This window comes from Micromys minutus (assembly GCF_963924665.1).
Source record: "Micromys minutus genome assembly, chromosome: 4".
Lineage (NCBI taxonomy): Eukaryota > Metazoa > Chordata > Mammalia > Rodentia > Muridae > Micromys > Micromys minutus.
Genome location: NC_137973.1, coordinates 46506837 through 46521469, shown reverse-complemented (window position 1 = coordinate 46521469; position 14633 = coordinate 46506837). Strand labels below are relative to the sequence as shown.

The window sequence follows — 14633 nt, the reverse complement described above, 5'->3', positions numbered from 1 at the left end:
TTATTAAATGACAGAAGCTGACATATGTAGTATTATAATCTTCTTTAAGTTAATAGTGCATAGTTTGGGAGTCATACCTAAAACAACAAATATTAAAGAACAGTATCCTGCCAGCACTTTTTCATATGTCATGTGTACGTGTATATGTTTGTGTCTGTGTGTGATAGTGCTTCTATATTTATATTATATCTACCTCATATTAGATTTGGTATTTTCAAGCAAAAATAAATATTATTAATATACAGTAAAAACTTTTTATATTATTTTTATGATAAAATGTTGGGAAAATATGGGAAACACAGGAATTCACGGGTATCTGTAGGTGTTTATTCTCATTTGTGCATTTGTAGAGGATATAGGATGGAGTCCTCAGCTTTTTTCAATGTTCTCCATTCTGTTCATCTCAGATTCTTTCAGTGAATCTGAAGTATGCATTTTGATTAGTCTTGTGGGTGAGGTGGCTTTAGGATACTCTAGTCTTAGGATTCAGTTCTGGGACTAAGGGTACTTTTAACCATCGCATAACTACATGGGTGCTGAGGATTCATACTTATACACCTCAACTACTTTACTACTGCAGAATATATTCCTTTTACATCCACTTTGAAAATGTTTTCATGATTTTATACATTTAGTAGCGATAAAATGAATATAATTATGTACTAAAAAGAATTATTAGATTATTTTCCATCCTAAAATATAGAAAATGCAGTAATGGCTGTTGTCACATTGAAGAAAGTGAAGACTGGCAACTGCTCAATCCACATGGCTAAATGCCTCTGTGGTCTTCTTTTTTCCCTGAAGTGTGGATCATTCCTGGACAGCCACTCTTCTTTAGTTCACACAGAATGGCCAAAAACATGAGGTTCGATGTTAGCAAAGGATGACAGAAACTATAGCAGATATAGTCCTAGAGGTAGCTCTAACATATGGACTCAGTAGAAGACACAACTATCATTAGGCAAAATCCATAAGCTATCTCTCAGACATATTTTTTTTAAATCTGGCTGACTTCTAGAATGTGCTTCCAGTTTTACCATTGAGGTTCCTTTCCAAATTAGCATAATCATGAAATCTCTTTCACATATGAACTGATAATTTGGGTTATTCATTGCTGTATCTCCATGTTTTGTCAAGATGACAACCAAGTTAACTATCAACCCTCATATACCCTACATTTTAACCCTCTACCTTTTTTTTGTTTGTTTGTTTCCTTTTCTCTTCTCCCATTGCAGTAACTTTCTTGCTGCTGTGGAAATAAACTGGAGAGATGCAAGGTAACAAATCTAATGTAAATCTTCATTACAGTTTTGGTGGTTAGTATCTATACCCATGTGCTGTTCATGGCAGTAGGAGGCAAGAGTTGCTGGTACTGTTATCATGAGAAGAAACAAGGAATCAGGAAAGCTAGTAAAACCATAAATCTGACACAGGGTCTTACTTCTTTTAGTAGGCTCCACCTACAAATTTCAAATTTTAAGCAGGATAATCAATAAGCAACCAAGAGTTTAAACAAATATGCACCAGGTGAATACTTTTCCTTTTGATAAAGTTTTTTTTTGCCTGTGACACCAATTGCTTGTTTTCCTTTGCATGAGTCAAAATTACCTTTGTTCCAACTTCCAAGTCACTACAAGTTTTAACAATCACAACATACTACAAAAACATAAGGTCTCCTCTGATCAACAATATAAACTTTTCATTTGGAAAGCCAATAATATATTAAAAAATAAATTACATACCCCTCCATTTGTTTTTTTGGACTACACAAGCACTCTACTAATCTAGCTGCACATATTGTAAGTGAAACATTTTCAGATTATATCTCCTGATTTGAACATCTTGAATACTCTTGGGATCTCTGTGTTACATTGAGAATTCTTTACAATGGCTTCTAAGGACCCTATCAAAATTCTTACAGGGACCAAAGTCTCGTACAAAGTTGCATGAAATTAGAAAGTTTTTTTTTTTTAAATAATGAAGGTAGCTCCAAGGATATATTTAATCTTTCCTCTTAATTGCCCGTATAATCAGAATTCCTACATGGATTTACTAACAGGGATGAAGCCTATATGACAATTAGAGCATATTCTGGCTGCTGACACTGTAAAATGACACTTACATGCTTTTTTTGTTTTGTTTTTGTTGTTGTTGTTGTTGTTTTTAAACATGGAACATTGACATTTTTTATCTGCGACACTTATCTTGTACAGAATCATTTCTTTCACTGGTTTGGAGCTTATAATAGGTATGGTCTTTCCATCATGCCAAATTCCTCATATTCTTAGTGTAGAGCAGGCATTTTCTCATTAACAAATACTGCCAGTTTCTGAATAATTACCTTGTCTTCAACTGTAAACTTGCTTGAGTACATTTTCTCCTCATAGGGGTGGTTTTATTTTTCTTCTTCTTCTACTTAGTTTTTAACAATGTCCAGAAGGATTAGAAAGGTAACAAATAGCCATTTCAGAATCTGACTGTAACACTGCATGGAAATTTCATCAATCATAGCATTAAGTTTACAATTTTCAACTAGCATCTATAAAGTTCTTATGAAAAATACATTTAAATTCATTGGTAGAATACACATGAAGTAATGTCCACCCTATCTTCATTTAGACTCTTTTGTATCCATTAAAATCCTTATGAGCCTGATTAGATAATGGTCACTGTAGATAACTATTCTAAACTTTATCTAGAGTTAAATTTGCACAATTATCTCATTTATATCTCAATTATAAATACATTGTTCACTAGATAATTATGTTTTGGCTACTATACTAGAAAGCAAAACTTCAGTATTCAAAGAGAAACTTCAGTACAATAAGTGAAAAGTGATTTTAATTAGAAATAGATAGCATTTATTGTCTTGTACATGATTGTCTTGTCTTGTAGTACATGATTGAACCTCCATGAGTAAGTCACTTCCTTTGGTTTATAGCTTCTTTCTACATATATTATTTTACAGAAATAGAAATGAGTATATTATACAATTGTTTACATGCTGCTTACTTATAATAAAAAATGAGGGCATTACTCACATCAAAACCTTAGCTAATATTTGAATGATATAGATACTTCACCAAGACACTTACTGATCAAAGACTACATCATTTCAATTATAGTTTTTCTCTTGCCCATTGTATTAGTCAGGGTTCTCTAGAGTCACAGAACTTATAGGTAATCTTTATATAGAAAGAGAATTTATTGATAACTGACTGTCTATATTCCAACACCTCAACAATGGTCAGCAGCATCTGTGAATGGAAGTCAAAGGATATTCCAGTTGCTCAGTCCCAAAAACAAACAAGTGAACAGAGAGTCATACTTCTTCTAATGTCTTCATTTAGGTATCCAACAAAAGGTGTTCCAAATTAAATGTGTGTACCACCAAGCCTGGATCTGGGACTTGCTTTGTCCCAGAAGACCTTGAACTCAGTTATCTCTTTGCCTTAGTGTCCTGGGAATCATAGCCACTATGCCTCAAATTCTTTATGCCAAGGTCCAAGTCAGAAACTTGTATCTTCCAGCATCAAGATCAGGATCATAGGTGAGCATTCCAATTCTGCTTTGTGGTTCATTCCATATATAGTCAAGTTGACAACCACAAATAACCACTACACCCTTAGAGCCTCAATGGCTCTCTTTCTTCTTCTTCTTCTTCTTCTTCTTCTTCTTCTTCTTCTTCTTCTTCTTCTTCTTCTTCTTCTTCTTCTTCTTCTTCTTCTTCTTCTTCTTCTTCTTCTTCTTCTTCTTCTTCCTCCTCCTCCTCATCCCCTGCCTCCTTACTTTTTTCTCCTTCTTTTCTCCTCTTCCTCTTTCTCTACCTCCTTCCTCATTAGGCTGTGGTAATGCCAAAGTCAGTGACTTCATGATTTAATCTTTCCACATTTGATACCTAATTTTAACTTGTTGATGTTAGTGTTGATTTATTGCTATTTCTCCAGTATTTTTTATGTGCATAAAATGACTTGTTCTGTAGATAAGTTCTGTCTTATACTCCAAATCTTCATTTTTTCATTCTTCTCTATTTGCTAAAGTGGGTGAATTACATAGTGTTTAGAAGTTCCTTAAAATTAATATGAAAAGTTAATTAATTAAAATTTGAGTAGGAGAATAAAGAAACTCAATAGATTATCTTTTTTTCCTATGTACAACAAAAATACTACAAATATTGCAAACATAATTCTAGCTACATGTACCTCCAGTTTTAATCTCACTGCATTGGAGGAGGGTATCAGAAGTAAGATCTATAGCAATCAAATAATACATGGCCTCAAAGGGTTTTCAGTTTATTTTCCATGAGAGTTTTTAAAGGTCTATCACCTGTTCACATCCCAAGAGCAAATCTTTTAGATACGAAGAAAGATCTTATTCTCTAAATATTTATTCATAAATATTGACTTGATAAACTGTACCTTTTAAAGAATATTAATACGTGCAATAAGGAGCAATGACAACTTCAAAGCAAAATGAAGTTTATTCTGCTGCTTTCTCTCGTTGGCTTCTGCTGGGCTCAATATGACCCACATACTCAGGATGGGAGGACAGCTATTGTCCACCTGTTCGAGTGGCGCTGGGTTGATATTGCCAAGGAATGTGAGCGATACTTAGCTCCTAAGGGATTTGCAGGGGTGCAGGTAAGATTATTGTTCAAATCAAATGCAGAGCTTAATGTGCTCACAAAATATTCTGATCAAGACCAGTGACATTGAAACACCACTACTTTTCACACATAATGTTGCCGAGGAAGGAAAAATTTTGGTAGTTGTGGCACCTGTATACTTTTTGTAGATTATCAGTAGTATCTCTGAAATGTTTTCCTTAATTTCTGGTGATTGTTAGTAAACACAAGTGAATCTTTATAGGTTGAGAAATAATTTCATATTATTGGTAGCTTTCAACAATACTTAGGGATATAACATAAGCTATAATCTGCTACTAATAATAACTATTTTACTTATAGGTCTCTCCACCCAATGAAAACATTATAATTCATAACCCATCAAGGCCTTGGTGGGAAAGATACCAACCTATCAGCTACAAAATTTGCTCCAGATCTGGAAATGAAGATGAATTTAGAGACATGGTGACGAGGTGCAACAATGTTGGTGTAAGTAAAGACACATTTTCCTTAAATTTATTATATAAGAAAATATTTCTCTTGTCTAGTTCTTCTGCATATGCAGGTTTTAATTTTTAATTTTGTTTACATTATATTATATGTGTTATTGAAAGTACTCTTCTATCTTTTGTCAAGTTTTGAAATCCTTGAATATATACCATTTGAATACATGAAAGGAGAGTTCTCTTAATGCAAATGTTGATTTTTAAAACGAATAAATATTAAAACCTCCTACAGTGTTTTCGGAGAATTGATTTATATGTCATGATTAAGTCATGCTTATTTGATTTTTTCTTCCTAACCGCAATTCATAGGTTTCCCCATCTATCACTATTTAAGGTGGTAAATATATGCTATGTTTTAAAATGAATAAACATGTATATTACTTCTGGTCTTTAACCATATAGTATACAGGTTAAGCTAAGTTTTTTTTTTTATTTGTAACCCTGTAAAACATCAAAGACATATCCTATATCCTCAAAAACTTAATTTTGTTTATAGTTTTGGTCATCTGTTTTTCTCTGCTTAGCATCTCCATCTTCTTTTCCACACAGTATGACTATAGTAGACTGTTAAAGTCACAATAGTTTCATTACTCACTTCTCTCACTTTTATAAAGTGAATCTACAAAGCAGCAGATGAGTTTGAACTTTGCTGTGAAATTATAAAGACTCTATAGATTTTTGAGTCCAACTCAAGTGTGCACTTTTCTCTTTTAGGTCCGTATTTATGTGGATGCTGTCATTAATCATATGTGTGGCTCTGGCAATGGTGCAGGAACAAGCAGTACTTGTGGAAGTTACTATAATACAAATAACCGGGAATTCTCAGCAGTTCCATACTCTGCTTGGGATTTTAACGATAATAAATGTAATGGAGAAATTAATAACTACAATGATGCTAATCAGGTAATAAGAGAAATAGTTATGAGAATAAAAACTGCCGACGCTTCCACTTGTGCCCAGATTTCATGAAATACATTGAAACGTTCATTGAGATTCCATTGGATAAAAAGTAACTAAGAATGCTGAAAAACTAGAAAGAAAAATGTCCTGTATTTTTGCTAAATTATTTTGTAAGGATACATTAAATTCAATGATAAAGTCAGGAGTGATCACTTGAAGATTTGTCTAAAACAAAACCTTGGTTTTTATCAATTATATAAAGAAGATAAAACAGAAAATGTTAGAAATTCAAATAATATATAGAAAGAATCTTCAAACACTAAGTCACAGTCACAATTTTGTAGCAGTGTATTTCTTGGATTTGATTTTTGACCTAAGCAAAATAAATAATAATGAAGGAAGAAAAAAGAAATTAAAAAAGAGACATGGAGAGAAAGAGAAAGAGGGTAAGAGACACACATAGTGACAGACATACAGACAGAGAGCAGACAGAAGAGAAAAGTTCAGTCATGACAATGAACCAACCAAAATGTTCATATATTTTAATCTCTGCTATTCTCTATAGTTATAAGAAATTTTAGAGTCTGAGTCCACACTAGAAAATTAATACATTCTATGTCACAATAAAAACCCATTTAAAACTCACTATTGATAAGTGTATGAAGGACTGAATGAGCAAGTGATTTCTCGAGCAGAAATCGATTTTGCCATATAAATTATGTTTTGCCCCAACAGGTCAGAAATTGTCGTCTCTCTGGCCTTCTGGATCTTGCACTTGAGAAAGATTATGTTCGTACCAAGGTGGCTGACTATATGAACCATCTCATTGACATCGGTGTAGCAGGGTTCAGACTTGATGCTGCTAAGCACATGTGGCCAGGAGACATAAAGGCAGTTTTGGACAAACTTCATAATCTAAATACAAAGTGGTTCTCTCAAGGAAGCAAACCTTTCATCTTCCAAGAGGTACAACAATATATAGTATTTTTAAAAATTATTGATATTATACTTTAATTACAACTTTTCTCCCTTCCCTTTCTTACATCCAAAGACTTCCATGTACTTTTCCATTCTTTCCTTCAAGATCATGGCCTATGTATTTAATTTACTGCTACTATATGTAAATGTGTGCATGTGTGTATGCAAAGATATATTCTTAAACACATAATACTCACACATATATATTTTCTACATATAACTGATGCAGTTCATCATGATTCATTTGTAAATGATTCAGTAATCAATTGCTCTTCCTATGTACATGTTAAAGGTTGAAGTGGTACTGGACAACCACCTTTTGTGCTCTTCCCTTTGGAAGACTCCCTTTTATCAGCTTTCCTTTGTTTTCTATGGCTCATTAAGTCCAATGGTATTTTTTTAATGTCATCATTTTGTAAACTAGATAATTCATACAGCAGATAACCATATCACAGATTTCTCTAAGCATATAATTAGCAGTGTACAATACTCAGTCGTGTAGACTTCTCATTCTGCCGTTAAAAAATATCTGTGTTGTTAACCAGAAGTAGCACATTTAATTCTTTATCATAACAGGTTGCAAGGCAGTGATAACTTCATTGACTCATCCCTTATTCAAAGGTGTCCTTTTACAAGACACAGAAATCATAATGCTTATTGTCTCCAGTCAATCTTCAGATGTTGAGATTTGTCTCATACTCTCAGAGATATAGGTGTTTCAAGCAAACAGATGAAGCCTTTTTAAGGCATATTTGACTTGATGTTCACTGATCATGATACCTTTATATCTCTAATATCCTTAGATAGTTAATGAGTTTACAAACACTTCTAATCTTGACAAGATAGTAAGTGCCACCTTATTGTGAACTAGTGATTTTTTCTTTCTGGCAGCCAATTTAGATAATAAATATTACTCTTTTGTTATTTGTTTTGTAGTTTGGTTTCTTTCAATATTGTGACATATGGTTTATGAAGAAAATCATAATATAGGTATACCAAAAGGCATTAGAGACATTCAAATAACAGAACTATTTTAAATAATTCTAAATAATATTATCTTTCAATAATATGATTTAAAGATATACTTAAAATGACGCATGCCCCAATGTCTCTCATAGGTCATTGATCTTGGAGGTGAGGCTGTTAAAGGGAGTGAGTACTTTGGAAATGGCCGTGTCACAGAATTCAAATATGGTGCAAAACTTGGCACAGTTATCCGCAAGTGGAATGGAGAGAAGATGTCCTATTTAAAGTAAATATAAACCATTTCATCATCTGATCTATCTTACCTATGATTTCATTTGGCATCAATAAGACAATCTTCAAATATTCTAAATTAATTTGTTTATTATCTGTGATGCTTATTGTTTACTAAACTTCAATGTATTATGTTTTGCATTTGTTCTTTCAACCACCTAATAGCAGGGGATATCCAAAGTATCACTTAAGGAGTTTTGTCTCGTTCTGATAGGTCCATTTGATTCCAAGAATGTTTGCTTATGGCCTACTAGAAATATAGTAGTATCCCAAGAACAGTTATACTCAGAAATGAGCCCTATACTGTGACCACACATTGGAATTTATTTATTCTACACTAGGTAATTAATTAAAATTTAAAAGTTTGTATTTTAAAAACACTGTTATAATTTAATTACTATTCTATATTATATAATATAGATGTCTTAATTTTCAAGTCCCTTATATTACAATAAAATTTAAAAAATCTAAGAGAATACAAAACTAAAGATCATACATTAAGACTTAAATGTGAATAGAATTCCCATGTATGTTATCATTAAAAGTTATATGTATGTATGTCTGTATGTATGTATATATATATATATATGTATATATATATATGACTTCTCATGAAATGTTCATTTAGATAATTGAGATGCCACATGTAATATTATGTCAAGCATTATGAAAGAATAATGTATTTTTATTAAAATGCAGGAACTGGGGAGAAGGTTGGGGTTTCGTGCCTTCTGACAGAGCCCTTGTGTTTGTGGACAACCATGACAATCAGCGAGGACATGGTGCTGGAGGAGCATCTATCCTGACATTCTGGGATGCTAGGTAGGACAACATACTTTGTGGCTTTGAGACCTGAATTTAATGACAGTGAAAGATTATATACTTCTGCTTTAATACTATTTTGCAACTTTCAGAATGTATAAAATGGCAGTTGGATTTATGTTGGCTCATCCTTATGGATTCACAAGAGTAATGTCAAGTTACCGTTGGCAAAGAAATTTCCAGAATGGAAAAGTAAGTTTTGAGTTTTCATATCATATGTTAATATAGAAAAAGTGGTTCAGTTTTAATTTTGTGTGATGTTAGGGCACATGCTATTTATTATTAAATGCTTATTCACTACAGTTTTCTGTCCTCTTACTGTGAGAACATTGAAGAAGTATAAACATAGTTGAAGTGATAACAAAAGATGCAGGGAGAAAGATTTATGCCTGACAAACCACTGACTCTTCGAGTTACAAATAAATTATGGTTGTTAATATTAAAGGACATTTCAAATTCACTCTATGTTTTACAATTAATGACACCATATAAAAGTATTTTTATCCTGTAGAATGATAAGTCTATTTATCTAATGTTAATAAAAGAAATTATAATAAATATAAGCTTATGAGAATTAAGGAATACTGATAAATATAAAGATAATTTTAATTATATGCAATATTTGTTTGTTTGTTATGGTCATATGTTTAATCAATAATAAAACTGAACTAAACAATTAGGCAATCAGATATCTAAAATGGAATGTGACGTTTCCTGTCTCAGTGTGAGATACTAACCTTATAATAGATACCAAATATCAAATAAAAATATCATTTGTCTACAAAATCTGACATATATTTTTCATTCCTTGTCAAGATAAGAATCCTTTTGTTTTGTGTTGAAATTTATTCTCTTTTTCTAGAGGATCCATGAGTAGAATGAGATTTTTCTCCAGAAAAATATATAAATATTGCCATCATAATTTGGTCATTTATAATTGGTAATTTAATAAAGCCAGAACAGTAAGAAACCTTTTTATATACATTCTTTAATTAATATAGATCTAGCTATCACCTTTTTGCATAGTCATGTGTGTGTGTATGTGTGGTGTGTGTGATTGTGTGTGTATGTGATTGTGTGTGTGTGATTGTGTGTGTGATTGTGTGTGTGTGATTGTGTGTGTGTGATTGTGTGTATGTGTGTGTGTGTGATTGTGTGTGTGTTTATAATACTGATGTGCATTTCACAGGTAGTAACTGAAGTCTGTTCCTTAGCCCTAGTTTTTCTGATTCTAATTTTCTTGCTTCTGTTACATTGATGAGCTTTTAGTGATGTTGAGCAGAAAATAGGATGTTTAAAAATTGTTTATATGGTGTTGTTAATACCTTTTAAAAAACCTGAATTTGAACAGAGATTAAGATTTCAGTGAAGGCCTGTAAAAATATGATATACTTAGATAAAAATTAGATACTGCAGAAACAGAATTATCATGCTGGGCATGATTTTGGTTTTATGTAGTGTCAGGAGTCAGGCAGCTAAAAGCATTCAAATGACCCAATTCTTTCAATGGTTAAGGATCAGAATGACTGGATTGGACCACCTAATAACAATGGAGTAACAAAAGAAGTGACCATTAATGCAGATACTACTTGTGGCAATGACTGGGTCTGTGAACATCGATGGCGTCAAATAAGGTGGGATGTCCCCTACAGATCTTGTCTAATAGAGAAATCATTTAAACTTTTATTTTCAATGGTTCTATTAACGGGTACCAGCATTTCATATTATGTTGTGCTTTTAGGAACATGGTTGCCTTCAGGAATGTAGTCAATGGTCAGCCTTTTGCAAACTGGTGGGATAATGGCAGCAACCAAGTAGCTTTTGGCAGAGGAAACAGAGGATTCATTGTCTTCAACAATGATGACTGGTAAGTGGATATTAATTAGCAATCTACAAATAAATATTCAGTATATGTGAGAAAAATGATGTTTGCTTTACTATTTTCCTCATATTAACACTATTTTCATTTTGTTTTATTTAACTACAGTGTACAATGTCAATAACATATATTCATATTTCCACATTGATTTTACATATTTTACAAAGTTTATCAGTAGTAAATATATTAACATGATACAAAATGTGCCATACTAGTACTCAGGTACTTTTTACATTACCTTTGATTATTACTTATACATTAACCACTTTTACTTATATAGAGTCTTCAGTTATCAGGTTTCCTGTTCTCTATATTTTAAAAGCATATGTGTACTTGTTTCTGAGTTTCTTCAAGCAGTTGCTTACTCTGGCTTTAAGCCTTCCTTTCTTGTTCTTTTACTTATACCACTTCTATCTGAGTCTTCTTCTTAAAAATATTTTATTATTTCATTGGATATTTTACGTATTTATCTTTCAAATGATATCCTTTCCCCCTTCCATTCCTCTCTTGTTTCTATGAAGATGCTTCTACTCCTACCCACACATTCTCCCATTATCACCCTGTCATAACCCACACTGGGGTATCAAGCCTTCACAGGACTAAGGCCTTCTCCTCCTACAGATACCATACAATACCATCCTTTGCTACATATGCTGCCAGTATAGATTCTTTCATGTGTATTCTTTGGATGGCATTTTAGTGGCTGGGATCCCAGTGAAGTTTGGTTGGTTGATATTGTTGTTCTTCCTATGGGGTTGTAAACCTCTAGAGTTCCTTCAGTCTGTATTCTTGCTCCTCCATTGGGGTTCCCATGCTCAGTCTAATGATTAGCTGCAAACATTCTCAACTCTATCTGTTAGACTCTGGCAGAGACACTCAGGAGACATCCACAACAGGCTCCTGTCTAAGCAATTTTTGGCATCAGTAATAGAGCCTGGGTTTGGTAGATTCATCCATATGGGATGGATCCTTAGTTTTCTGGTTGAACTTTCTTGAGTCTCCTCTCCTCTCTTGTCCCTGTATATCTTCCAATGAGTAATTTGTCTTTTCTTCTAAGGAGGAATGACATATTCATATTTTGGTCTTTCTTCTTCTTTAGTTCCATATGGTCTGTAAATTGTTTCTTGGGTATTTCGAGCTTTTGGGTTAGTATTCACTTATCAGTGAGTACATACCACATGTGTTCTTTTGTGACTGGGTTACCTCACAGGTTGATATTTTCTAGTTGCACCCATTTGCCTAAGAATTTTTTGACTCCATCATCTGTAGTACTCAAGATCAGTTTACAGTAGTGGTGCTTATTGTGAGGACAGAGGCTATTGCTGTGAGTCTGAAGCCATCTTGATCCACATAGTGATTTTTAGTACAGCCATGGTTGGCTGGGTAGACGGAAGCTGTCCCACAAACAAAACAAATGAGAAAACATTCTAGTACACAGAATCTCTTTGGGAGACAGTCAATTGTCTGACTTGAAGTACATAACTTTTTTTCCTGAATGAGCACATGTTTGTTTTTTAGGAAAATTAGAAGTTATGCAAGCTTTTCCTACTACAAACATGTATATATCCATAGAAAACTAGATTATAATTAATACTAGAAAGAATTCTGTGTGGCATCATGTAATCTTAGAATCTTTGATGAATAAATACTATTTTTAAAAAAATTAATCAGATTTTTAAACCAGCAGAGCACAGACTTGCAACAAAGATAAACACAGAAAAACTTGAGTGCTGAGCTTCTCTGCATTCTTTCTGGTTCCCTGTCTGGTCACTACAGGCAATGACATTCAAATAATAGACATTTAAATTAATGATTTTGGTATAGATACATTGCATGCTCAAGCTAACACAGTCCTTGTGTTTGTATCTCTTACTGAGCTCCGAGCTCCTACTATTCTATAGCACAAGGTTGCTGCATTTATTGTTCTCTGAATAATACATAAAGGATTTTCCTGCATGTGACTGGTTTGACTTCCAATTAAATATCAAGTGTTTTTTTCCAGGTCTTTGTCAACAACTCTACAGACTGGTCTTCCTGCTGGCACATACTGTGATGTCATTTCTGGAGACAAAGTCAATGGCAATTGCACTGGACTTAAAGTAAATGTTGGCAGTGATGGCAAAGCTCACTTTTCTATTAGTAACTCTGCTGAAGACCCATTTATTGCAATCCATGCTGACTCAAAGTTGTAAGAACCACATTAAATATATGTAGAAAGCACATCAATTGAGTCTCTTTTTCATGTACACTTTATTATATTTTTAATTTCTATTTTCTTTGTTAATTATCTTGTGTGCATGGGTACAGTGTTTGTCTGAACACTGGAATGTATGTAGGATGTGTAAGCAATCATGTTCCATGGTGTAACCTCTCTTTCTTTTCCCATGAGCTGCGGGGATCAAACCAAATTCATTATGCTTTCCTGAAAAGTACTTTATCTTCTGTTGCATGTTGCCAGCTCACATGCTCTTTAATTCTTAGATTTCATTTCCTGGTAGTAAAAACCACAGAAAATAAACTTGAATAGTCAGAAACCACAAAACTCACATAAAATCACCATTTAACTACATGCAAGATCTCCTAAGAATTAGCAGAAAGAATAAATGTTTTTTCTAGAATATTCTCAGATATCTGAGTGTTACACAGAGCCATGTATGCTATTTTTCACTGCCTCCAAATGCACACACAACCTTCACAAACCAGTGATTAATAAAACATATTAATCTGAACACCATTCTGCATGCAACTCTTTTATGATTCCCACATATTTTTGGAGGGGTAGTGTCCCATTGGACTGTGAAAGACTCATCTGAGGCAACACTGGTGAAGAAAGGTGGCTGTCCTCCTAGCAACTCATTTCCCAATTCTCCTTCAGTAGTATTTTAAGAAACACTGATCAGGTACTATGCCTATTCAATATGAATATTGTATATTTTGATCCAGTTATAATTTTAAATGCCATGGATATATGGGAAAAATTAAGAGTCCTTTGTGAATTATGTCAACATTCAAATCACAAAGGTATTAGCTACCCCTGTAACCATTAAACCATTATTTTGTCAGGAAATTAAGTACTTTTTTAAAATTAAAATTTAAATACAGAATTTTCCACATTTTCTTCTGCTCCCTCCTTTCTCCCTTTATTCTTCTCAAACTCATAGTTTCTTTTTATTAAATGTTATATTTTTCTATATCCATAGATAAGTGCCTAAATAAATGAGTGTTTTCATAACTCTTTTTCTAAACATACAAATGATTAAAGAACATATATACATGTTACATATATATGATTAGCCAACACATATGTATATACAATATCTATATCTAATCTATATCTATATCCATATCTATATCCATATCTATATCTATATCTATATCTATATCTATATCCATATCTATATCTATATCTATATCTATATCTATATCTATATCTATATCTATCTATCTATCTATCTATATATGTATTCCTTAATATATAACTAAAACATGCTCTCTCTTCCTCTCTCTCTCCTTACCTCCCCCTCTCTCCCCTTTCTTTCTCTCTCTTTCATATGTATATATATGTTTTTTTTTCCTCTCCAAGAGGAAAAATCATATCAGGTTCATGAATCATAGTAAAACAACCAGAACCAATGAGCCTATGAATTTTAGAGGAGAACATGCTATT

At 33.0% G+C, this 14633-nt stretch overlaps 1 protein-coding gene across 3 annotated transcripts; it reads left to right on the top strand.

The window, feature by feature from the left end:
• Positions 1-4472: 4472 nt before the first annotated feature.
• On the top strand, positions 4473-13158 carry LOC308420340 (pancreatic alpha-amylase 2a5; the record flags this gene model as incomplete). Of its 3 annotated transcripts, none has more annotated exons than XM_080916318.1 (10): positions 4473-4640; positions 4967-5113; positions 5845-6033; positions 6766-6831; positions 8127-8260; positions 8965-9087; positions 9180-9279; positions 10603-10721; positions 10829-10954; positions 12969-13158. In XM_080916318.1, the coding sequence occupies 10 exons, from the start codon at positions 4473-4475 to the stop codon at positions 13156-13158; spliced, it is 1362 nt and encodes a 453-aa protein (XP_080772444.1). The 3 variants fall into 3 exon arrangements, with proteins under 3 accessions (XP_080772444.1, XP_080772443.1, XP_080772445.1); XM_080916317.1 differs by having other exon boundaries at positions 6766-6996; XM_080916319.1 differs by lacking the exon at positions 6766-6831.
• Positions 13159-14633: the final 1475 nt, after the last annotated feature.